Source organism: Cyprinus carpio, chromosome A25 (assembly GCF_018340385.1).
Source record: "Cyprinus carpio isolate SPL01 chromosome A25, ASM1834038v1, whole genome shotgun sequence".
Classification (NCBI taxonomy): domain Eukaryota; kingdom Metazoa; phylum Chordata; class Actinopteri; order Cypriniformes; family Cyprinidae; genus Cyprinus; species Cyprinus carpio.
In genome coordinates this window covers 9,623,195-9,650,869 of record NC_056596.1, presented here as the reverse complement: position 1 = coordinate 9,650,869, position 27,675 = coordinate 9,623,195, and the positions used below count along the sequence as shown (strand labels likewise).

Below are 27,675 nucleotides of genomic sequence, written 5' to 3'. Positions count from 1 at the left end.
TCACCAGTGGGCTTTGTAGCAATATACGCCATGTTTCAAATGTTTCGGAGGAAAGCCAAAGCTGCGCACCCCTGGTTCTGATGCCCCACAGTTCATCCTGGTTGGATGATTGGGTAACGTACGCTACCGTCAGCCAACCAGCCCGCATCACACTGGTCCAATCCCACAAACCTCCAGGCTGCGTATAACTGGCCAACTTTAGCAATACGGCCTCCGTCTTTCCATTCTGACAGGCCTCCGCTGCTCTCTGTGCAAATTTAGTTTGATGGGATGCTGCAAGAAGTAGACCTCTCCTGACATTGAAGAAAGACATAAGATAACTTGTCGCATCATATTTGGTGACTTGAAAATAAATGTGACTTAATCTCAGAAATGAATTCCAATAATTGATCCAAGGTGACAAAATATAACTGCCACATCAAGGCAAACAGCTTTACAACATATGCATGACTGATTAAAACAAGGAAGAAGGCCATTTTTAATCCTTGTTGGCAGGTTCATCCCACTTGTCATCCTCAACTTAGATTTTTAAAATAGGAACATTTTGCAGAATTTTCCACAATTGCAGCCACATGTACTGTATCCTGAGCCAAATTACCATTAAATTCAAAAAATTCGAAAAAAACAGTAAATAATTCTCTGACAAAATTTCACATAAACAACCAGCGTAAGCCAGGACTGGATGAAGTTATATGAGGGTATATTTAAAACTCCACTTAAACAAACATTATTACCTTTAATGGATGAAGTGAAGCAGAAGGCATCAAACCGGTCCAGACTTTTGTCTCGAGCGCCGTAGCTCCGTACACCAGGTGCCAGGTCGGTGCCACCACAAGCCTCTCGTGGCACTACGATGGGATATTGGGTTGCCGTCCCATCAATGAGCCAAACCCAGCGTTACACCAGTCTAACCCTTCCTCCCAACAGCTGTAGAGCTGCTCAAGGTAGCCAGCTGTGCATCCTGTTTCTCACATGCCTCCTTAGCCTCATGAAAGGTCATCAGATTAGCGCCCCCTAGAGGAGTGATAGGGGAACACCACACCTGCTGGAGCACAGAGCACCAAAACACCCACTGAATAAACATAAGATCAACTAAATTTTAAGATAAAAAGATAATTACATATAATTAGAAAATTAAAGATAAGTAGGATTTGCCAGTATGTTTGGGATCACTTACACAATAAATAAATACAGTACAAATATACTCCAGTATAATGGAGTTGTTAATAGCAGTTAGAAAATAAACTAATAATATATATATTTTATAAAATACAATATTAATACAATAAGCACCTCGAAACTTAAGATGCACTGTCACGCTCTCGTCCTCGAGACCATCAATAATTTCACACCGGTAGCGCCCGGTATCGTCGGACTGTAGCGGGTTGATGACGAGGGACACATCGCCCGGGTCGCTTCGGCGGAGCCGCACACGTCCTTTAAAGTCTCCGTAACTCCGGTGACGCGTGCCGATGGCCACCATGACGTCACGCTCCCCGCCGCTCACGGGTTGCCAGAACCACTTGACCCGTGTCAAGCGGGGCTCGCTGAGCGCCGGCTCGTAGCGGTAATGACAGGGCAGTGTGACGTTACTCCCCTGCACACCCGACACTAGAGTCTCAGGAGACTCAACGTGAAGACGGATCTTGTGGAAGTATACTAAAAAAGACCATTAAGTAAGTAAATAAATGAATAAATAAAATATTCCAAAAGAGAAAGAAACTATTATTTGATTTACTGTTTGTTTATTTGTTTAACTATGCAAAAGTAAAATAGCTTTGAAATAGCAGATTTTGGTGATGTCTTAACCATCCTTTAGTGTATATTTAAACTATATTATTATATTATTACTAGGCTATAAAACATATACTATATAGCCTAACTATATAATTCCCACTGAGTTTATAACAAATATCCTTGTTCAGGAATTTTAAATAATTAAAATATAAATAAATTAAAATGCAAAACCCCCAATATTCAATGAAAAGTGATAAAAGTACATGTCATATAGCCCATCAGAAAGCTAGTATTTGGTTGCTGGTTTGTTATTTTGCACACATGAGTAACTCATAAATGAAACATACCATCAACAATATCCATATAAAAAAATCAAATGGAGAATATAATAGCCACCGCATAATAGCACCTCACCGCTTCCGAGGACCAGGTGCATTAAAAGCACCAGCAGATGGCGTAAAATCCTCATATTCACGGTGACTCCCTGTATCCCACTGCTTTCCAACAGTGTCCTTGAATTTTAAGACAACCCAAGACGTGTAAAGATCAGCAAGGAGTTCAGCAAACAAATCGAACGCAACATAGCCTATATTTAACTTCAGCACTTTTGAAATCTGATTTATTTTAAAAAATTGTTTGATTTGCTCGCCATAAAGGAGATAATAATCAGATATTTACTTCAAGAACTGCAGGAAGTTGAGTGCTGGTTAAGCGACTGAAGAAGCAAAAGAAGTCAACTAGCTATACAACTGAATTAGGCCACATAACAAGTAGTTTTACGACAATAGTAAAATGTAGCCTAAGTAATAAAAAATTATCAAATTGATAGCGTTTGTTGTTGTTGCATTATTTGTAGCATTCAAAAGAATCTGCTAACATGCACATTCATTAAATAATAAAAGCATTAACGCAACTTACCAATGTAAAATACTTTCTCAGGCTCCTTTTGCTACAACTACTCTGCTCATCGTCCGAGGTGAGGAATAATAGCTAGCTCTCTCTCCCTCTCTGTGTGTGTGTGTGTGTGTGTAATAATATTGTGGGACAGTGAGGTGACGTCACTCAGGCATCTCTTTTGAAGTTCTCCAGCTCGCGAACAATAATAATTGTGGGGTCTACAAAGCAGTCGAGGGCTGCCGTCCATCATCACGGTATAATTTTACAGCATAAGGTGTGTTGATAATTTCCCAAAACTCAAACTGAAGCTTTGTTCACGGTGCCAGCGAAAATATATTACACCCAGGTCTCTTGTTACGCGGGTTTGTCACAAAAAACAACAACAACAATTCTTAATGGCCTCAGAGGCTGCCTGGCCTAATAACACAGTTGGTAATAATAGATTGTCACATACCGATTTTTCTTTAACATTCCGAATGCACAGTGTTATAAATTATGCCCTTTTAGGTGGAAAACAAGCTCTAAAATCTGTACAATAAAAATATTTTGTAATGTAATAATGTGTAAATAGTATGCCCAAAAAATTATCACTGCATATGAAATTACACACCAGAAACATAACTGCTGACCTTTGACCGAAGTCTCAAAAAAGATTACTATGGGAAAGTCAGTGGTTGAAATTTCTCTTCTGAGCAAAAACCCCCAAAGTGTGCTAATTTTCCAAAGTCAGTAGCAGAGGAAAGTATCCATAGCCTTGCAGATGTGAAATTTTCCTATATATAGTGTTCATCTTTTATCTCTTCCCCAAAATTCTGACCTTTTCTCCTTGCTATTTAGTGATACAGCTGATGTTAGATCTAAAGCGCAATATTTAAGGAGGAAAAGACTGTTAGTTGGCCTTTGAAGGGGCCAGAATGTTGTACTGACAGCATCACTCAGTATTATGACCCCAAAATGTGCCACACTGCACCACCCTTTCTCTTTCTCTTTCACAGTCACATTTACTTTTGTGCAGCAAAATTTTCTCAGGCTAAATCCAGTCATTTCAATAGAAATCGACACACTTTGAAAGTAACTTCTATGTGAGCTGTATTTCATACATCACTACATTATGGACACTTTAAAAGATGAGGGTGAGCAGATGTACATCGCCTCTCTCACAGATGCTCACAACATTGGCGACGCATTTGAAGATTCCCGTCAATTAGTCCCCACAGCCAAGATGAAAGCCATCGCCTTAGGCAAGGAACGCCAAGGCCCTTTGAATAGCTGTGGGCTTCACAGAAGCATGATTTTGGCAGCTATCATTTGGAAGAACATTGTACTCTAATTGTTAGCCCAAAATGAATGGGTCCAAAATGGCTGGATGTAAATGTTTTAGATTCTCCTGACGCCCTTGGCAGTAGTTACTACAGCCTGCCTGAGAAAATATGACACAGATAAAGTGTATAAATGTTAATTAGCTGCACTGTGCATTCTCCAAAAAAAAAAATCTGAATATAATGCATCCTTGTTGAATGAAAATATTAATTTCTTTAAATAAAAATAAAATAAATAAACAAAAAAGTACTTAGCCTACCCCAAACTTCTGAACAGTAGTGAATCTATATAAAATGTTTTTTTTTTCACACATGTACAGCATACAGTATTATTTTTATTTTTTAAAAGGGTGTTTCTTTTTTCAAGATTGTGTTCCCTATGAATAACTGCACTGAAAGGCCTTGAACAATATATGTAAGTGCTTCCAAACATCTTCTGAATGACTATATGTGTGTGAATGAATGGAATTCAGCCACACAGTTTTGTGAGTTTTTGATTGATTTATTTTGGCAGTTTCCATCAAACAAGCTTCCAGTGAAACTCTAGTAATACTTCGGTTTGTACTGAAGATTTTGACAGCGAGGGTGAATTTTACAAATGTTGACCCAGTTTACAACCCTTCATAAACTTGTCAAGCAATGAGGCGAATGAAGCGAGATTTCCTTTGTATAGATGTTATTAGAAAGCAAAGAATGTTTGCTTCTGACAAAATATTTGCTATAATACATCATCCAAAATAGCCTTGTTTTTCCAGAAAAGAATCCTTCCTGGCTTTGCCCATCAGGTGCTGCTGTTTCCCTGCCATTCTTTCGACTATCACTTGATTCTCTCCTGCCTTCCTGCTTTGAATCTCTATAGAGCCTGTATATTAGTGTGTTCCAGTCAATCAGAACTGAAAGGAGTTATATATAGGTACAAATAAATAAATACATACAGTACATAAATAATAATACAATAAAATCCTCAAATATTTTTTCAATATACACACTTGAATAATAAAATATTAAATGTATTATTAAAATAAATAATATTAATATTCTTATTTTAAATATATTTTATTATTTTACATTAATGTACGATAAATACATAAACACACACAATAATATAATAAAATCATATTTTCATTTTACACACAAAATAAAATATTAAAATAAATTATTTTAATTATTATAAAACTAAGTATTATGACTTATTTTTATATATTTCATTACATTATGTGTAATAATAATAATAATTCTATTATTATAAATAAATACGATTATTCAATATAAAAATATTAATATTCATTATTTAGTTTTTTTTAGGAAAAGAATGCTTATGATTTCCAATTTGATTAGTTGGGGAAATTTCCTAAGATTTTAACTTTCCTTATCAATAACAGCATACTGTGGAGGATTCATAACAAGACAACATGGCTGATAGGCCATAAGTATCTATTAATATTCTTTATTTGTTTCTACAGTTGAAAACATGAGGAAAATATTTCAAGAGATACTAAGGAAATGCTTCTAGCATAAACAATCTGAACACAAGAAGAGTGCTACAGTATGAGGCATTTAAAAAATTACAAAAAAGAAGACAAAAGTTTAAGAGCACATTGAATAGAAATACCAAAGTCAATGTGTCTTTACAATTGTGAGAAAAATCAGTACAGAATCCAAAGCAAAGAAAATCAAAACGCATGCAGCCTAAATGCAGAAATCATGCTGGATTATCAGAATGATCTTCAGTGTTTGTTACCTTGAATACCACTTTGCTTCTTCTCAGAAAATATCTCAGAGAAATACTGCCCATATATATTCTCCTAAAGCTCTATTAATATTAATTCATAATACTCATATCATATTGCACAAGCCCAAAATTGTAAATTTATTCGAGTGGATGGGTTGGGGTGAGGGGTCACAATGCATCATTTTGAAAACATTATGTAGATTGGACGGTCATATCAGAGGTTCAGTGCCACCGTAAAAAATTATTCTAAATTAGATTTGCACCCGTCCCGCATCTCATTATGGGACCAAATATAGTGACAGGGTACATCAAAGCTTACAATGTAAGTGTGGCCCCATAAAAAAAAAAAAAATTATATACATATCCTTTGCTAACATCACATTTGCTAACATCATAATAAGAAAAACATTAGATCACTTTGGCTTTTAAGTGTTTTTGTATCCAAAAAATATGGTTTATTTCAGAATTATGCTGGAATAAAATGAAACAAATAAAATTCAGTAGCACACTGCAAATAACTGAACTGCACCTGAGAACAGTGGGCATTCAAATTAAACAAAAGTGATCAAACAATAATAGATTATTGACTGTCACATTTTATATTTACGTTTGATGAGGCTTTAAAAAAAGACTGCATTAGCCTAGTTAAAAAAAATAAATTGATTTAAACCAAATATTATTTTATAGAAGAAAGAAATGATCAAATGGCTACTTTTATTACATAATATACAAATTAGCACAACCATATTTCGTGACTTTTGTCACTGTCTAATTTAAACTACTTCGTAAGATAAGATATAAAACAGCTTGACTGCATTTAAAACCAAACTAAAACACTGATTCTTGTGAAAACAAATAAATTGTGACTTATTTGGTATGTACAGTTTCTTTTTTTCAAGAAAAACTGAGTTTGAGTTTTACTTGACCAAAAAAGAAATAGAATTGTTACAACTCATTTGTAACAATAAAGTTTCAAAACTTCAGCTATTTTCTTATATGGTCATCTAGGGTTAATAAACATTGACTTCATCTTCAAAGGGTCACTGCATCAGACTTGTGTTAGTACAAAATATTTAATGGTAAAGGCGTCACGCTGTGGGTTTGAGCTTCTTTTCCTGCCGGTCCCCAGCTGTGTAAGGTGGTGTGATGATGGTGCCCTCTGTTGCTAAGAGTGAGGCAGTGCAGGCGTGGTTGAGGGAAGAAGGAATGGTGGGAAGTATAAAAGAGAAGGAGAGAGAAAGAGAATGAGAGAGGGGAGAAGGAGAAAGAGAGTGCTACTCATCGCAGCCCAGCAGCTCCATTCGCAGGGTAATGCGTTCATGCCACGCCCACGGCAGGATGCGGACGAATCGTGCGTAGAAGGGGGGCTCGAACACGTTCTTTTTGTGCACGTTGTTGTCACTGTTGCCAGGGAAAATCTGCAGGTGAAGCAGAAGGAAATAAAGATGGGGTGAGACAAGGACGTGACAGACGGATAGAGGAAAAAAAGCAGAATATACACAAGATGAGCGGCCAACGCTGCGGCCAGTTGAAAAGATGTGGGGGAAGTTCGGAATCTGTTAAACGAACATTCTGTCATCGTCATGTCGTTCCAAACCTGAAAGACTAACTTTATTCTATGGAACACGGTAGATGATATTTTGTAGAATGTTTCAACTTTTTTGTCCATTTATGAATGACAAAACAGCATATTGGTTCCAACAGACTTCCAAATATGAACAAAAAACCCTACATTTCTTCAAAATATCTTCTTTTGTTTCATAGAAGAAAGAAAGTCATACAGGTTTGGAAAGACATGAGGGTGATAAACTGATAGAATTTTCATTTTTATGTGAACTATCCCTTTAAGTTTTATAATTATTGGCATATTGACATATTTAATTGATTTCACATATCCATATCAACATACTGAAATCAGCAATCCATGTTGACATATTGAATTCACAGATCCTAAAAACAGAGCAATGCTGAGAACATAAACATCATAGTTATTTTATTAGTTATATGCTATTATAGTATTTATTAATAGTTTTGAAATAGATTTAATTTTAATATTTTCAGTTTTTAATAAGTAATTTTGTGCTTTTGTCATTTTTATTAGTTTTTCTATTTAGATTTAATTGATTTTCATTTCATTTTTTACTTTTAGTAATTTTAGTCCTTCAACAAACATATTTTATTTCAGTAAATTTTATTTTTTAAGTTTTTAATGAAATATTTATATTTTATTTTAATTTAGCTTTATTTTAATTAACAAAAATTATTTAAAATAGTATACATTTATAACAACACTGATAACTGGCACTAAAACATAAAAACAAATGTAATATGAAACATAATATTTAATTACGTTATGTATTACCTAATTATTTATGTTTAATATTAACAGTTTTACTTTTGATATTTGTAGTACCTTAACTTATTTTATTTCAGTTAGTTGTGAAGGCAACGTTAAGTTTTTCCATCTTATTATTTTTTTTTAAAATTTATTTTATTTTTAATTCATTTAAAATAAAATAAAAAATGTAATAACAACACTGATCACAACCACTAAAACATAAAAACAAAAATGACAATTAAATCAACATGAAACAAGATTTGCGACCCATTTGTGCTCTGAGTGAAACATTTAATGTGTAGGTCAGGATAAGACTTGATCCAAAAGGAACTGAGTAATTAGGGGTTAAATTGAGGAATGAAATCGTGCTTGAAAACCAACCTTATCTGTTTTTGTCTTGTCGTCTTTGAGTATGGTCCAGTATTTGCCGTCATCACTGTGAGACACTTTAAAGGCGGACACAAATTGCACATTACCAAAGTCTTTGGCCCCTTGCGTGATGATCCCCGTGATGCGCTTTGGTCTGAGCAGGTCCACCTAAAAACATACATAAAACAAAAAGATAAGAACAACTCAGCAAGTGGTCTTACATAAAAAAACTGGCATTTAGTTATAATGATCCATATTATGAGTCATTCACTACATAATTGTAAGAGGTTTGTTGTCTGTAAATGGTGGCCTCTCAGGACAGCACTTTCAGAGTGCAGATTGAAAATTATGGCAATCTGACTGCATTCAGCCAATGAAAGGTCATGCAATGTGTAAATGTGCTAAGATCCCAAAGCACCAGCGATCAAGAAGGAATTCAACTCCTATGCAAACACTACCAGACGTTAACAGAAGAGAAGACACTAAAACTCAACATGGACAGTATCCAGACAATACTCCCTCTTAATAAAAATGTCTTTCTTTAAAGTTGCAGTGATATATACACTATTGCTCAAAAGAGTGAGGTTAGTAAAAAACAAAAAGTTAAAGAAATGAATTTCATTTATCAAAGACATTAAACTGATCAAAAGTGACAGTAAAGACATTTATAATGTTACAAAAGATTTCTATTTGAAGTATATGCCATTCTTTTGTATCATGTTTTTAAATGCAGCACAATTTCCCAAAAATATTAAGCAGCACGACTATTTTTAACCCTGATATGAATAAATATAAATGTTTTTGAGCACCAATCAGCATGTTCGAATGCTTACTGAAGGATCATGTGACACTGAAAACTGAAGTAATGATGCTGAAAATTCAGCTTTGCATCAAAGGAATAAATCACATTTTAAAATACAATCAAATAGAAAACAGTTATTTTAAATAGTAATAATATTTCGCAATATAACTGTTTTTATTGTATTTGTAATCAAGTATTTTCAGCCTTGGTGAGCATAAGAGACTTCCTTGAAAATTAATAAATACTTTTAATGGTGTGTGTGTGTGTGTCTGTGTCTGTGTGTGTGTGTGTACAAAACCATACAATAAAAAAATCTTGTTTTATACGACCAGCATTTTGCCTTCGCATTGCCTCTTTACAAAATATAAAACTACAAAAATCTTAAAAATTGTGACTTCATTCAGTTTAAGACATACCCCAGATTTTACACATGTAAATATTTGAAGTGACTCTGTCACTTCACAGCATTACAAGTTTGTCATCTCACCTGCAGCCACTCGGAGTGGCTGTTAGTGGCTGCTGTCCAGGCGTTGGTCTTGCCTTGCTTGTCCAGACGAGCATAATGTGGGTGCCAGGTGAACGCCTCGATCCCCCAGGTGCGGAAAGAGCTGGAAGCTGTCATTTGCCTGTCATCGATCAGCCGTGACTTGATACCTAGTGGCTCGGAGCAACCTGTCGTGTTCAAATACACTGTGAAGTGAGACAACAGAAAGAGAGATGGGACGGAGACAGGAAGTGGCAGAGAGATGGATGGGAAGCGTGTCAGCACAAGCAGCACAAACAACATCAGTGCTGAGCAAGTTTCATGCAGGTGAGCGGCAAGATGCTGTGTGTGATGGGGTGTGTGTGAAGCACATTCAGGCGAGAGCCGGCAGTGTAATAAGCGTGCTGTGATGGACAGCCTGAGAGACACAGATGGAACAGTGAAGTGGCCAATACTGTGAATGAAACATTGACATCTGCACTGTTTTACTGATTAGAAATTAGACTTTCATGTAGGGATGCATGATATAACGTACCATATCGCCCAGTATTAGAGTTTTTTTTAAATGATCAGTATCATTGATATTCAACATTAGTACATTCAACATAGTACATTTAATATCAGCCATTAAAAATTGACCAATTATATAATTTATAAATTAATTGTATAATTTTTAATACAGTTTATTTTTTTAATTAATTTATCAAATTGCATACATTTGTATACATTTATTTATATTTAATATAAATTGTATAAAAACCAATTTATTATGTTGATTTATCAATGTGAATGCCAAAACTTGAAAATAATTATTGGTTTATCGGCCAAAATGATCTAATATATCAGTGCATCCCTACTTTTATAAAGTGACATGACATGTAGCCAAGGGTGTCCCATACTCAGAATTAGTGCTCTGCATTTAACTCATCCAAGTGTCCTTAACTTCACCACAAACATAGACAAGCAGGAAATTGTGCAAATTGTGATGCTGCTTACTCACTTTTTCTTCCATTAAACCACAGCAGTATAACCATATTCTAGTGGAGATGTTTTGTCTTTTGGCTTCCATAATTCTATTCATAAGAATGTATAAACATGCAAAAATATAATTATGACTTTACCGTTGAGTTCACAGCCCACCAGCTCCATTCTCAGTGTACACGCTGTACGGCACACAACGGGAATGATTCGTATGTACTGAGCTATGATTGGAGGGTCGAACAAATTGGTCTTTGTCCCATCATTGTCCATATTACCAACAAAGATCTGAAGAACAGAAATGTATACATTCATTAGTTATTTAAAAATGATAATATAATTACAGGCTAGAAACGTATGAAAAATGCTATTGAATGATCATATTTGGGCGCCTTTATGTTCCAGGGATTTGATTTTAATTAAAAGAATATATATATATGATCACATGAAAACTGAATGTCTTCATTTTCGCAACTTTTCAAATTATTACTAGAGTTATTATTATATTATATAATAAAGATGCAATAAATATATATATATATATACACACACACACACACACAATAATCAATTATGTAATTAACATAGTAATATATTGTCCCAGACCCATAATTTTACATTTAAAAAATACAAATTACTATTACATTTAAAATTATGGTGATCCAAACAAACAGTGAAATAATCAGAAACTCTTTCAATATTTCAGAGTGAGAATTATTTATATACATATTTTAGCAACTACAACTGGCCAAAAGTTTCCACAGTTAAACACCCCAAAATTCCAAAACAGCCACTAAAAATAAAATAGAACAGAAAAATTTGTGAATTATCACCATGTGGTTGCTCTGGCCCTCAGCTCTGTACATGGTGTAGGTTCGCCCATCCAAACTCGACGCTACCTTGAAGGATTTGATGAACTCGGCTGTGCCCATGCGACTGGCACCCTGGGTAATGATGCCAGTGAAACGCATCTTCCTCTGCAGGTTGACCTGTTATAAAATGAATCATTAAATGAGTCATTTTTGGGTGAATACAGATAATATTTGAACTCCAAATATGTATTTAACCAATGAACTGAACAGACTTGTTTACCTCGATCCAGGGGTTCTTGTCGTGTGTCGCAGAGGTCCAAGCATTAACAAGTCCCTTGTTATTCAGTCGGGCCAATTCGGGCCCCCAGCGCTGCAGTCCCAGAATAGCGTAGTACACCGAAGAGGCAGAAATCTGAGACTCTGCGATGCCTCCTCCTTCCATTCCCAGCAGAGAGATGCATCCTGGGAACCAAATGCAGACATTAGCAGATATTAGTGCTCAGGAGACAAACAGGCTTACTGTCCGACAGACAGATGGATAAACAGTGTGATGACCGCATTCACAGGGCAGAGAAATAGCCATTGTGTAGTGAATGAAGTCACCAACTGAAAAGCCAAATATGAGGAAATGAAGTGAAAAACAGTTTGCGTACAGGAGCTGGACATGTGTGTACTGGCAGTGTCCTACTTACGCAGATGGCAGTGCTTTCCTACAAAGGGCGAGTGACATTTACAGGTGAAATCGCCATCAAGATCTCGACAGGTGCCTCCGTTCTGACAGGGCTGGCCGGCACAGTCATTCACATCTGCAAGAATCATAAGGTTTCTGTAAAACTCACCAAAACTGGTCTGGACAAGCCAAACATTTGTCAAAATGAAAGCGATTTTCTTTGTGACCTCTAGGTGGCGCTCACTGGCAACATGCAACTTCTACAATGGTTTGCGTTACATAAAGATAAAATATAACAATAAAATTCTTTGCTTCAAAAGATAAAATAATCTAATATAAATTTATTCTGCAAAATTGTTTCCAAATGCAGTTTGTAACATGAAAAATCCTTTAAAGTCACCTATATTTATTAAACATATAAACACATTCTTATTGCTTGAACAGTTTTTTGTTCTGATTCCCTCAACAATGTCATTTACGAAACAAAAATCTCTTTATTAAAGCACAAAAAAATGAAAAAAATGACAATATAGGCCTAGTGGTCCTGATAAAAATAAAAAATAAAAATGTATATCACTTAATTATATAACAAAATCAAACCAAGTGGCATTCAATTAAAAGAAACATGTTTAGATTTTGATAAATAATGAACTAATAAACAATATTAATAAACAACATTTTGTAATGCACAGATGTAATAACATAGATGTAATGCAGTCATAACAATTTTTGGTGAGGGCAAATACTTTCAAAGCTCTTATTGTCAATATCCAAGAAATGTGTGCTCATCCAGTTAGAAATGAATCACTCAGTTAACTACAATAATGTTGTACACGTGTCCAGGATGTGGGTATAAAATTAAGGCCAGAAACAGTTGTCATAAGGTTTTCAACTTATGATGGTTAGCTACCCAGAATTGAGGGCACATAAAGGAAACCCACATATGACACAGCATAATCTCAGCATGACTGGTTCTTACAGACGTTCATTAAGAGGATATAAGAGACTGAGGCAGACCTGCTGAAGTTTCTAATCCACTTACGAGCAACATGGCCACATCAGATCACCAACATGCTTCAAACACAAGTGTGTCAGAATTATTAAAAGATCAACATAATGATGCAGAGCAAGGGTAGTATAATGGTCCTCATGTACCTGAAGTGCGCTATATGTTGTGGGGAAAACTAGCATGGATTTCAGCTTTAAAAATGGCACCAGTCAGAAAAAAGACACTGTGAAATAAATCATTCCAGCAAAACTGGAAAGGAAATCAGTGGGATTATCTGGTGTGTGCATATGGAGCATGACTGGGTGTGACCGGTCACAGTGGTCCAGTGCCAAAACAGTGCTCAGGCATACTGAAACACCTCCAAACCTCTAGAGGTCAGCGAGTAGCACTTCCCTGTTCCCTGTAAGTGTTAAGAGCATTACTACGTGCTCGACTGACCTAAAACTTCACTTCAGGCTGCATTTTTTGCCTTATCTGTGTAACCTCTAAATAAATATGCTGTCATACAAACTCACAAAAATTAGCAAAATGCATTTTTTGGTTTTACAACAGAACGTCAACTTCCCAACAGTATTGTCAACTACCCACATATGGCAAACACTGTCAACTCTACAATGCGTTAAACCACTAACAAGCTAATTAGGTTTTTAGAGACCTTTCCAAAAGCATTTAATGTCAAAATGCTCCCAAACGCTAACTGTTAATGCTAATATTATCAACTCTACAATGCATATAGCATACAGTAACACAAACAAGCTAATTAGCAACTTTTTGAAGTCAACTTTCCAAAAACATTTGTCAGCTACCTAAATGCTTACTACATCATTATAAACACTTCAAGTGTTTAACTGCTAACAAGCTAATTAGCACCTTTTCTAAGCAGTTTTAAATAGCGGAGTGGCTTTTAATATTTAGCCTGTTGATAACTATAGGAGGCGATGGGGTTTAGCACTGAACCAAAAACTATCACTAAGATATGAGACCCCACATTTGTCATCTGTAATGATGAAGTTGCAATTCAGTACATTTAAAATATAAAAACTTTAAACGTAATATGCAATTACAAACTGCAGTTAATTTATAATCAGGTACTTCACACATGCACATCAAAAGATTATTAAAACAATGACTTAAAATGTAACTTTAAGGTAAACTTTAAACATTACAAAGTCCACTTAGATCTTAAAAAAGTGTGTTAAGAAACAGTCATGAAAGTATACTCTTTAAGTACATTTAAATGGCCTTTTATTTCATGAATATTATCTGCTAGTAAAGTTTTTTTTAAATATTCTTTTAAGATTTGAAGTGCACTACAAATGCATATTCAATACAATTAAGCACACTTCTTTTTCACAAGCATCGTGCAGTTCAAGTTTCTATTTCAAGCCTGGCAACTCAGAATAAAACTATAAAATGTTAGCCTTTTTTTCCTAACATTAATGTGAAGAAGCAAATCATTGCTACCCCCTGAGAAGCAATTCAACACAGTAGTGCATTGTATTACTCTGAGAACATCAATATCTAGCTACATAACGTGAAATGCAATCTAATGTCAGCAACATTATCCAAATCAACAAAATGCAAGGTCAGCAGGTCTCCACTTCAAGTGAAATCCAAGAGAAAAGACTGAACCATGCTAAGAAGGAACAAATTACAGCTTTTTTCCCCATAATGTTGTCTTGAAACAGCCTCCCTTACAATACAGTAGCTACACAGTGAGTCTATGCTCAAGACACAAGACTGTGTCAAAAGAGACTATACACATTTTCCACTTTTTTGTGTTTTTTTGTACAACTGTTCATGAAGATTGCTGCACCCATTTATGTATTTTTTCATACCGGCTATTTTGTTGTGGTATAATCTATAATCTATGCTCACTTGTCACCAAACAACAAGGAAAAAAACACAACTAGCTGTTATTGGTTGTTTTCTGTGTCCATCATATGGCCAATTCCTGTCTAAGTGGGTGGTTCTTGACCAAAAAAGCTGCAATGTGGACATTTTGCTAAATAACTAGTTTTCTAACTACAAAGTTGGTCTGAACAGTGACAAGTAAGTACTGTACAGTCAGGGTAGTGAGACAATATAAACAATGATATGATGATTTAGTCAATAAATCCAATGTTAGTGCTTTTTGTCAATTATATTTAATTTTTATAGGGCCAGTGTTTTTAATGTAAATTAAAACTATTACTATTACAAGATTTAATTAGTTGAAATAAAGTCAAAATAAAATAAATATAAATATTTAAACTTCATTATTTTGCCTTGGCTACTGAAATAATATAAGTTTAAATGTAAAAAAATACAAAAAAAAAAGATTAAACTGAAATAAAAATAAAAGATAAAATAAAAAACTGTGTAAAAAAGGAATAAAAATATAACAAAAATCTCCTTTATTAAATTTAAACACTAAATTTAAACATATTAAAAAATAAAGATAAAAGCTCATTTAAAATATTAATAAATACTATAAAAGTATATAAATATTACACTGCTGTGGACCAGTTTGGTAAGAAATGCTTCATGCTAAAGCTCTAACCAGCCATTAAAATCCCTTGACCGCAATGTTAAGAAAGTTTAGTGAGAAAAAAGGAAAATAAAGACACTAGTTGAGAAAAATACAGCAATTAGAGGTGAGAAATTCGAGTGAGAAAACTAGCTTTTATTCAGTGGAAAACATGGAAATTACAAAGTAGTGGCATAAGGGCAGCATTAATTTAGCTAGCTAGCATTAGATTCAGGAACCAAGCGCTTTGTTAACTCTTAGACTTACTTGCAGACACACAAAAGAGGCACTGACTCTGCATTTAAACCCTACAGCAGGTTTCTGTTCAGGTAATGTGACCAGTGCTCCACTGCGTAAAAGCTATTGACACAGATTTCACAGCCTCTTGCAGGGCTTTCAGACCAATTTCATGCTGTCACTGAAACATTTCTGCCAGCTGAGAGCCAAGGATGAGCACGGACTTCATTTACTTTGCTTCCTCCACTTGCATTTTACCCAGCAACAGGGCTAGTGTGTGACAGCGTGGGTGTGCAGTCATATTTGAATTTATGCTGCCACTATGTTTGGCACTAAACTACGCAGTGTCCACAGTCTTTGCCATCAATCCAAGCATGATTTAGACGTCTCCCTGAGGGATTAAGAAGTTTCTAAACAGTCAATTCAATGTCAGTGCCATTCTAATCTAGCCACATTCCCAGCCGCACTCTGAAGATGAGACCGCATGCTCAACTAAACCCAGTCAAAACATCATAACCGTGCTATCAAGCATGGAAATCTGGCACCGAAGCCATAATGTCCACCGTATTCAGAGAGAACATGAAGGAGTCTCTGTGGTGAACTAAACAATACATGCTGTCTTAAATGTATAGCATGGAAAAGCAACATTCAATTTTGGGAGGATTTCTGGCTTTTTTTTTTTTTTTTGCTTCTTGCTGATTAATTTCTTATCCGCGAAAAAACAAGTTTACTTTGTCAAATTTGTGAAATCAAAATGAACTCCTCAAAATAACTAATAAAATACTGTTGCAAATGAAAATATGAGAATGACAATTGATCAAAAGTGACCCTATTTACGTTCTTAAAGGAAAGGTCCATGCAAAAATGAAAGTTTCTGTCATTTACTCACAAAAAAAGATATTTTGAAGAATGATGGTAGCCAGACAGGTTGTTATTAATTTATATAAAAATAATGAATTTTTAAATGCAAAATTTCAATTGTACTTCAGAAAAAAAAAATGTCAAATCCATTTGCCAATCAAGTTATGATTTTTTATTTATTTGATTTAAAAAATTTTTTTTTGCGTTTTTCAATCCTGCTGAAACTACTGTATTTTTTCTTTGCATACAGAATTGAATTTGGCATAAAAGAAGCTAAAATGGCCTAAAACAAATAAGCTTAAAACAAGTTAAGACTATTTATATACATGTGTTTTAAAATATTGGCTTTTAAAAGCAAAATAAAATTACTGGAGCGACTTATTCGCTGTTAAGGTGTGTTCACAGACAAACAGAGTAATTTCAATAGTAATCTGTGCGAGTTTTAGTCATTTCAATAGTAATCTGTGCAAGTTGCAGTCATTTCAATAGTAATCTGTGCGAGTTTCAGACATTTTAATAGTAATCTGTGCGAGTTCCGCATGAGGGCAAAAAAGTTCCCCACACACATTTTGAAACAGGTTGAAGTTGTTAATGCAAATTCACCATTTCACACAGAAAACTACTTAGTGTGAAAGTGACTCCTGTGTGAGCTGTGTATGTATTCATATGTCGCTACACTATTAACAATAGACAATGGACATTTTTGCCCCATATAAAATTTCACAAATGTAAACGCATTTTTAACAGCACTTCTATTCAGTACATCTTACTGAATCCAGATGATTTTATAGCTACAATCTGGTCAATTAATTACCACTTGGATGCAGATGTGATCTCAATCCTAATGTAAATTTGATTTCACAGCAATTGAGTTTTTCATAATTCTCAGTGGTGTCTCCTGATAACCACTTACATGCTTGGCATGAAACAGATTCAATGGTTTGGATAAAAGCGACTCACTGTTCTGGCAGTGGATTCCATCGAAGCCTATTGGACACTTGCACACATATTCAGTGAAGACGTCTCCTCTCGGGGTGTTGATCTCACAGAAGCCATCGTTTTTACAAGGGTTAGGTTTGCAGGGCCCTGAGAACAAAGGTCATGTGAGAAATGATCAGCCTCAGCTGAACTGGATACAAGTAACCTCTGCACTAAATTAAACAGTTTTTTTCTCTTGCATAAATATAAATAACTGATAAGACTTTTACCAATATCTGTCTCGTTGCAGGTGGGTCCGGTGAATCCTTCAGCACAAATGCATTTAAAAGGATCTTTTGTTGCATCAGTGACACAGGTTCCTCCATTCAAGCACACATTAACTTCACAGAGTCAGCTGAGAAAAGACAAAGATAGTGGATTTGATATTATATCCATTTTTGACATACCTTTCGATAAAACTCAGTGGGGCTCATTCATTAAAACATGATTTTTATATATATATATATATATATATATAGCCACATTCAAATCCATGGATTACAGAGAAATTATTCATCTTGTGTTTCATGAATAATACTCTTTTGGGTTTAATACAGTGCCGTCAACAGTAATTTTCTGATGGGACGCTTACTGATGGTGTAGATTTCTGTTTCTTATGAAAAGGGGAAGTGAAAAAGACAATTGGTTCACTGTTTGGTCATGTTTTTATTTGGACATGACCCAAATTGCTAAAGTGGGTTGCATCATTACAGAACAAATAGATAATAACAAATAGCCCTGTGATTTATACAAAAATTATTCATAACGGTCAGGAATGTTTACGTGGGACAACAATGCTCTGAGGAAAAAAGAAATGGAAATGCACATGGAAATTTAACAGAATAAAAATAATAATAATAAAAATTAATAATTGAGTTAAGAACTTCCTAAAGGATCAATGGAAGTATAAAATTCATCAATGTAAGATAATAAAAAAATAATTTAAAAAAGACGGGAAGAGGAAAAAAAAAAAACAGTATATGGGTTTGGAACTACAAAGGGGGAGCAAATAAAATGGCAGAATTTTAGTTTTTTATTGTACTAACTAAAAAAAATAACTGCACCTCTTACAGTTTTTATGTATATGCTGAAATGGAAACAAAAAAACAGTCCACCTTCATATTTTTTGGAGCTGTTACTATATTTAAATGTAATTTTAAGCCTGACAAATATATAGGCCTAAAATTTGCGGAAGTTACAACTTTCCACCAGGCCCCACAACTCGGTGTAAATAAACACCTCCGTGAGAGAGACTTCCTGCGGCTTTTATCATTGTGTCCTCCCCTGGCACCGGGTCCAAAATACCAAACAGAGACACTCAGCAGGTAGTTATCGAGGTGAACCAGCCACTCAAAAATGATAATTAGCCCACATTTCATGCAGCTCCACCACAGGTTTCAATCGTTTCACGTGACGCACGGATTGTTTCACGCGCAAGACACCATTTGGTTCGCGGAACAATCTAATGGTACTAATTCGTTATGACAACAAGCAATGGCTTCTTTCACACTCAGGGCAACTAGATTCTGGAAGGATAATGAAGAATCTTGAATTTATTTCCCATCCTGATGATAAACAGAATCTTCTTATCCAAACGATTGCAATGCTTATCTTTGGATATGGAATGCTCCTCCTTTTCATGCAATACCAGAAGGCTGAAAAGCACAAATTCGCTTTGCAATCTACTCAAAGAAAACAATAATTTTATTCTGGAACCCAAAATAAATAAATGAATAAATAAATAAATAATCTAATTAATTCCCTTGGAATTGCCTTTGATATTATATGCCAGGAACAAACTGTTTAGCAGCTCAAATCAAACCCATCCATCAAAAAAAGCACTGAAAACTCAATGTGGCGTAACAGAAAACTGTCTATGGCTAGCTTGAGAGGATTTGTAGTCAACTACTTTTATCTTGGCAACCAGTTATGACAAAATTGACAGGGGAAGTTGAGAACTGAAAGAAATTCATTGCGACTTAATAACTTTAAACACAACTCATTGCTAGTCACATTCTGCTTTTGTTTTCCATAGAAATGTAACTCTGAATAGAAACCATTGTTGTCCATTTGCATGGAATGTTGCTTTTAAGGTGCTGACATGGGAACATGTTTTTGTTGGAAAACTCTTGTATCTAACAGGATAATTAACAAAAAAATGGAATCATGCCATCATTTACTCACCCTCATGTCATTCTAAACTCATGTGATTTTCTTTCTTCCGTGGAACGCAAAATAAGACGTTTTGCACAATGTTCAGTCCATACAATTAAAATAAAGTTAATCAAGTTTCGGCAAAAACAGTGCGGCAAAAAAAAAAAAAAAAAAAAAAAAAAACTTGATTGGCAAATGCTTTTGAAATGCAATTAAAAATTGCATTTAATTTATTATTTTATTGTTTTTAAAAGTAATAATATAATAATAATAATAATAATAATAATAATAATAATAATAATACATTGATTAGAAAATTTTAAAGAAAAGCACTAACCAATTTACAAATTATTTTCAAATATTTATTAATTTACAAATTACAATTTACAAAAATTATTATTTTTATTCTATTTTAAATGTATTAATTATTGCTTAAACTACAATTAAAAAAATGAATTAAATTGTTTTAAATTTGTGTGTCAAATAAAAAAAAATATTAAATTAGTTTCTCTTGTTATATTTAAACTATTTTTTTTGTTGTTTTAATGTCTTTTCATTGTCAGTTTAAAAAGTAATTTATCTATTGATGTTTAATGTTTAAATTATTCAATTTAGCATTTATTTATTATTTTATTTTTAAGTAGCACTCCTGGTTCTTGTACCCACCATTCACTTTCAGTGTAAGGAAAAGAGCAGGCAGAGCATAATCATCTCCTTTTGTGAAGAAAAAAACCACACAGGTTTGGAATGACATGAGGTTCTTGAGATTACATGCATGAAAACTAAAGTATAGATAATAATTTCATTATCAAGGAGGAATCCACATCAAGCTGTATCAATCTAAACATTTACCAGCTATATCTTAACCTAGTTTAACTGTCAGAGAACAAGCGATGTTGGCATATGTTGTTTCTGGAAGGCCATTAGACAGAAGTGAACACATCAGCTGAACGCAAAATCTGTTTGATGAAGTAAAAACATTTGATCAGCTTCTCATCAGCTGAGCTGGCCTTTTGATCAGCAAAAGCTCTGAAATAGGAGTGAAAGCGGATTATTCTGCCACAGGCTTTCAGATAGATGGCTTTAGGAACTATGGAATATCACATGGTCCTTTCTCTGAGTTAAACATGTAAAGGCTGGCAACTGTGGGATTGTTTCGCTGCTCTATCACAAATGAGGCACGCAAACAGGGACAAAAAGAAAGCAGAAATGGAGTTTGGCCAGGCAAACTGTGACCTGAAAAAACAAGCGAGCAGAGCTGAGCCAACTCAGAAAAATGAGTAATAACCAACGTGCTATGACGACCAATCCCCAGTATGGTTAAAAACAACATATTGTGACCTGCACTGATATTGAAAATGTGGAGGCTCAAAGGGATACACCTAAACATAAGAATTTTGGAAATGAGTTTGGAGCAACACTGAAACCAAATGCTGGCTTGTTACAATATTTTTGCTATTTAATTTGGTGATACTAGTGGCTACAGAAATTACATGTTTATACAAAAAAAAACAATTGAAGTAAACAGTTTTAAGATAACAAACACCATTTGATGTGCTACTATTAAGGTTATGGTTTGCCAGAAAAAATACTACATTTTTTTTTACTAAAAAGAACCAAAATGAATAGTTCAAAACTGAAAATAAGGTTTAGCTGAACAGTTCAAAAACCATAAAACCACTCACTCCTTCATTTCATATATCGTAGTACCTCACTTGAGGCAATTTCATAAAGATGCATGACCGGATCTGCAATCTTATGAGTACAACAACTATTTAATAATTAATAACGGGTTAAAAAATATAGGGAAGGGGCTTTAGAAATGAGTCATCAGCATGAGGAGTCATTCAGCTACAATCTGCTTGAGCGGATCACGCACACTTGCCAACAAAAGAACCCGCCCCTGACTGTCGTATTAGGAACAGGTGCAAAACAAAAACAACAGACTGGAGGACAACCTAAACACTGCACACGTGCATGTGAGAGAGCAACGCAAACGCAACAACACACCTACACGCCAAATCCCAGTTTGATTCTAGGAGATACACTTGAATGACAGGAAATGCAACTGTACTATTGCAGTGCACTCAATGTTTTATAGGCTAAAGACTTTTTATAGGTTGATACTGGCTGATTTAGTGACCACTGTAAGTTACGAAGAATCATATCTTTCATGAGACACAAAATTTCCTTGGTGATTTTTAAGGACTTAAAGAAAAAAATACTGTAACTTTCACAACTCCAAGGACAATGTTAAAATTTCTATATTTTGTCTAAATTAAATAAAAATATTTAAAATTGTAAAGAATAAATTATTTTTTTATATGCAAATGTATCACAAACGATCAGAGAAATCACAACATTACAAATTTTACAGTATGAAAAAAAAGTTTTATGAAATTAGTTTTGAGATTTAAACAGTGTAACTTAAATAAGTGGAAGCTGTTTTGAAAAATGAATTTAAAAAAAGTTAGATGATGGCATGGGTAATCTAGATATAAAAAAGTGAAAATTAATATGCAGATTATAGAATAATAATATAATAGTTAATCAAAGGCATGTACAAGACAGAGCAGCACAAAACAGCTCATTTTGACTCTATAGTTCTCCAAAATTATAAGTGGGCTTAAAAGTGAGCAATTTAAGAAAAAATTAAAAATTAGAGAGAAAAAAATTATGCCGTGCACTTGACACTGATAAAATATGCATACAACAACTATCCAAGTAATGTAACAGAACCTTTTGAAGTTGTTAAAATCAGGTGATCGTGTCTAGGTGTTGATTTGTGTTTTGCAACCTTTGTGTATATTTAGAAGCCCAAAGTGTTACCTTTTACGACTCACCTTGGAACTTTACTGTACGGCTTATAGCTTCACACTTTACGCTAAAGATGTCCTGGATTCCTGCTGGTGTGAACATGCATGTGTGTAGGTGGTGTGTTAAATGTTAATGTTCAGTGTGTTTTCTCAGGCTATGCGGTCATTCGCACATCATTTAAGATGCCTTCATACAGCCCTGGGGAACTCTGTGTTCCAAACCTCACGTTCCTAGTACATCACTGAATCCCACGTTAAAACTCCTAGAGCGGCTCAAAGCGCTGAGGCATGCAGCTTGCACCTCTTAATGACCAAGCAAATGACCCATAAAGATATAGACTGCACACAAGAAACATACTGTTCTTGGACCAATAAGCTGCTTTAATTGGTAAACTGTCAGTGAGCTTTCATCTTCAGGTACCAGATTTCTGTAAACTAAAGGCATTTCTCCAGAACACCACAGCCATCTGTTCTTAAAAATAACCCACAAAGACTAAAAATACACTCTGACGTACAGAGAAAAGGCAACGCAAATAGGCTTATAATTAATCTTACTTGGAAATGCTGTAATGTAAAGCATAATATTTTGACGTGTTTTTCACTCAAGCCACGGATTTAAAATGGACATAAATCCAGCGTATTTGTTCAAAACATAGTAACAAAACTTTCCTGTCAAGTGTCGAATATGCTCTTTTAAAAATTCAACGCACCAGATTGGAAAATGGAGCATGAGACCAAGATGGAGCGAAATGAGAAATGCAGTGTTGCGCTGCCTATGAATGAAACATTGATTAGAGCTCATTGAAAATTAATCACAGGAGAAGCAGCCTTCATTGGACTGCTATTAGTAGTGGAGTCGTCAGACAAATGAGCCCATCCCCGGAGGGGAAGACCCCGCTGCCAGATGGCACGGGCCACGCGACAGCTTTTGAACGGCTCGCAAACACATTCTAGCAAAAGAGAGCGAGTGAAAAGCAGGAGGCTGTGTGGCCGATCATAATTAGCATACGCTCTCCGTCAGCTGACGTCTGAGAGGCTAGGGTTGTGTTGATAAAAGTCTTTATCTGCTGATTTTAAGCAGTTTTTTTGGAGACCCATGAAGATTTTGATGGATGAGCGCTGATCTTAGATCAGCCTGAAATGGAAGCTTCAATCCAAAGCTGTTTGCCTTCTTAATCCGATAAGACAAATAACTCTCAACTTTTAAAGGGATAATTCACTCAAAAATTTACATTTTGTCATCATTTAAACATCTTCATGTTGTTTCAACCCCCATATGATTTATTTCTTTTGTCTAACACACAAAGTGATGTTAGGCCAATTGTTGACGCTGTTCTCTTGCACACACTGACACTGACTGGTGACCAGCAGCTGTCAAGCTCCAAAATGCACCTAAATGCATCATAAATTAGTCCATACAACTATATTCCAAGTCTTTTGAGGCCACAATATAGATTTGTGTGAGGAACAGACTGCGTAGAGAAGCTTATCAGTCAATATTATAACAACAAAATTTCTGTCTTTTTCTTGTTTTCTTACTAGATTTGGGAATACAGTGCACATGTCATATAGACTACTTTTACAGTACTCTTTTGTCCTGGGTCACCATTCACTTTCACTGAAAAGAAAAGAGCAACTGGTAAACATCTGGCTTTAAGTTCCCATGAAGTCAGAAATACCACAGGCGTTGGATAGACAAGATGATAAGCAAATGATGAGCAAAATTCTCTTTTCTGAAGAATGTTTTGTTTAACTGCTTCCAAAATCATTATAGTGCGCGCCAATTTCATCACTTAAAGTGTGAATGTAAGAAGATCAAGGGAGGCGACAACTGAACCATTTGAAACTTCACAGAAAATGCTTTGACATGGAAAACTCTCTGGAACACTACAACAAACCCATTCAAGAAGCAGTCAGCATTACAGTAAAAAAAACTCTGCAGGAAAGAGGGTGAATTTTCCAAAGGTTTGTGCAAACCTGTTCTGCTGCACTGGTCATTAGAGGCAAGAAGTGCCCTGGCCTTGTTGGGTTCCTCTGTATATAGCGCGGCCACATTCACTGGAAGTGACTCAGTGATTTGGTCACTTGAGCCACACCTACAGACTGGAGTCCAGATCATGGCTTGAGGCTCAACGGCAGTTGAGGAACATTATTCTAAACAAGAAACTACATCCGTGAGGCAAAAAATGAGTAAATAGGGCCAATTAAATATTTCAAACAAAACCAACTGAAATCTAGACATTACAAAACAACACTTGGCAGTACAAAAAAGGTCATCTTCCTTTGTTTGTTCAGGGTTTATAAGGAAATTAATTCAGAACATGCTGTCAAAAAATCTTAACATACATGAGTGGCCAAGGCATGAAAACTGGTGCTCAAATGGTCTTCCACATCTGACCATGAAGCTTAAAGTCTCTCCAAGCATCTAGGTCACTGGTAAATGATTTGAAATCAGGACATGATGTTTTTGTGTACACTAGTGTGACAACAAAAGGATACAGCAGAGACCCCAAGGCGTTAAAACGCAAATACAGACACGAATAATATACATTTTGGTCGAACAGAGACATCAACTAGATGACCACAGGGACTATTCATAAAGTGAAGCCTCCAAGACTTGTTTACAAGACCATAGTGTAAGAATGGACAGTAAACACCATTCATTCATTACTAAATGTATGAAAGTAAAAACTCCGGTGTAATAAAGACTATATTACACACAAAAGAAAAAAAAGACAAGAAAATAAGCCGTCTGGTGTCTTGACATTTAAAACGTTATATATAGATTTCACTGGCTTTGTTTATAAATGTAGTTTTCCATGCGTTTTATTTATTTTTTTGTTTGTTTGTAGCGCTCAATGCACAGACGAAAACAAAAAACTTACCGCTCGCAGTGGAGACTGAAACAGCAAGAAGACAAGCCGCGAAAAGTGGCAAACTAACAAACAAGCTTAAGAAAGTTCTCATGGTGCCGAATTGTAGTTCTTCGGTGAACTTCTCGTCAGTCTCTGGAGCCGTTCGGTATGAATCCGTTCGCCGTTATGACTACGGGCAAGATTAGAGGCGAGAGAGGGACAATATGTGCTCCCACGTGTATCTCTGCTCTTAGCCAATTACATCCTGTTTTTAAAATGTTGCCCCGCCCATGACCCCACCCCTTGGGTAGTCATTAGTGAGGATGGGATAACTGGGCGCTGCTTGATTGACTTGATAGAGTAAACAAAACAGCTCGGTTTACATTTGTTGGTTTTAGGCATTTTGCCGTGTTTACAGGGATAGTTCAGCAAAACATTTAAAATATTAAAAATATTTTTACTCACCCTTATGTCGTTTCAAACCTGTAGGCCTATAACTTTCTTTCTTCTATCCAGCTGTTTTTCTCAGAATGTTCTGGGAGCATTGGCTTTTGGTAATAGAGATAAAACCTAAAATTAATAATTTAATGAACGTTTTTGGGAAGGTTAGCTTTTGTTTAAAACAAAAAAAAAAAAAAACAGAACGTTCCCAAAACCTTATTTTCCGGTGTTTTCAATGTGGAACCAAATAAGAACGTTAGAGGAATGTTATGTGTATGTGTTTGTTACCATTCACTCTTGTTATATGTTATCAGAATTTTATATATTAGCAGAATTTCTTTAAAGATCTTAAAAGAAGTTGATTTTTCTGAATGCATGATTAAGGCTTGTTAGAAGTGTTTATTTAAACAGGAGCTAGGACCAGTTTAATGCTGATAATGTGATAAAGTGGATTTTTGTGACAAACAAATGCTGTATTCATGCAAAAGCATGACTTGTTTGTAAGGTAAAGGTAGTGGGTGTATTGCTCTAAGATCCATTTATGCGGGTCAATGCAAAGTGTGGGTGATGGTCAATTGGTGATCTTAGCGCATCATGCTTTTCTTTTAGTATCTTGTGCTCTTGTGTAAATAAATGCAAGTTGCTGGACAATGTGAACTCGAAGAATAAACTCGAATCCAGTAAATTAGAAATATAGAAAGAGAAAAGGTATGTTAGTTAACCCCAAATTTGAAAGGACTTCACAAAGTCAAAACGTTTAAGGAGAAAACCAATTGTTCATGCACCACTAGATTTCATTTTATGCATAATGAAAAATAGCTTATTAATGTCTCTCTTGGCTCTGTTGCTGGGGCCCTTAAGAGCTCGTGTCTAAATGCTCCTCTACAGACACTTTAGCCAGTCTCACTTGATTTGATTGAATATAAAGTGAGGTTGATTTTCCTCCAGCGGAGCCACTAATCTCTAATAACATAATGGATGTCGGCCTGAGGGAAAATCGTGGCGCTGGATTTTAAACATCAGACATTTAGGATCCTGGTTGTCTCACAAAATATCTATCTTATTTAGCGTGACTAACTGAGTTTCATTTATGGCACTTACAGGAAATAATACAATAATTTATGAGGGGGATCAAATCAGCTGTGCATTACAGACACAGAGTGCATTTGGCCCTACTTGGAATTTGCCGTGTAATTGCTATATTGAGTCTTCCAGATGTTTTTGGACTGTTGGTCCACTGCTGTTGTCACTTTTACATCTGCTTTCTCCAATTCTCAGAATTTCTGTGAGAACATACCACTCTGACGAAAGAACTTGTAATACATGGAAATTGTAAACAACTTGCTCCAGATATGACATGGTGTGTGGTTTTCAGTTGTATCCTGCCATCTTGTGGAAATTATCAATCAGCACACTGTTCTTATGAAGCCGGCTATTAAATCAACCACAAATCATCTATCTATCTATCTATCTATCTATCTATCTACCTACCTACCTACCTACCTACCTACCTACTTAAATCAATCTATCTATCATTTATGCTATTCCAATTGATTCCCTTCTTTATTTATGCCATTCCAATTATTTATTTGCTATTTATTTAGATTTACAATGTGGGATTTTCCCCTCTATTTTAAGCATTTTAATTCTGGGTGGTTAAAATGCATTTAAATGCAA

At 35.2% G+C, this 27,675-nt stretch overlaps 1 protein-coding gene and 1 pseudogene across 2 annotated transcripts; both read right to left on the bottom strand.

Moving 5' to 3' along the window:
* On the bottom strand, positions 1-2,100 carry LOC122135683 (annotated as a pseudogene).
* A 3,284-nt stretch (positions 2,101-5,384) lies between these two features.
* Positions 5,385-25,797, bottom strand: LOC122135584 (EGF-like repeat and discoidin I-like domain-containing protein 3). 2 transcript variants are annotated; one of them, XM_042715387.1, is made up of 9 exons: positions 25,588-25,797; positions 17,715-17,840; positions 12,161-12,274; positions 11,749-11,930; positions 11,490-11,645; positions 10,800-10,944; positions 9,682-9,884; positions 8,405-8,560; positions 5,385-7,103 (listed from the first exon to the last, which is right to left on the bottom strand). In XM_042715387.1, exons 1-9 carry the CDS (start codon positions 25,667-25,669, stop codon positions 6,960-6,962), a joined length of 1,308 nt encoding a protein of 435 aa, XP_042571321.1. In that variant the 5' UTR covers positions 25,670-25,797; the 3' UTR covers positions 5,385-6,959. The 2 variants fall into 2 exon arrangements, with proteins under 2 accessions (XP_042571321.1, XP_042571322.1); XM_042715388.1 differs by having other exon boundaries at positions 9,682-9,866; positions 25,588-25,796.
* Positions 25,798-27,675: the final 1,878 nt, after the last annotated feature.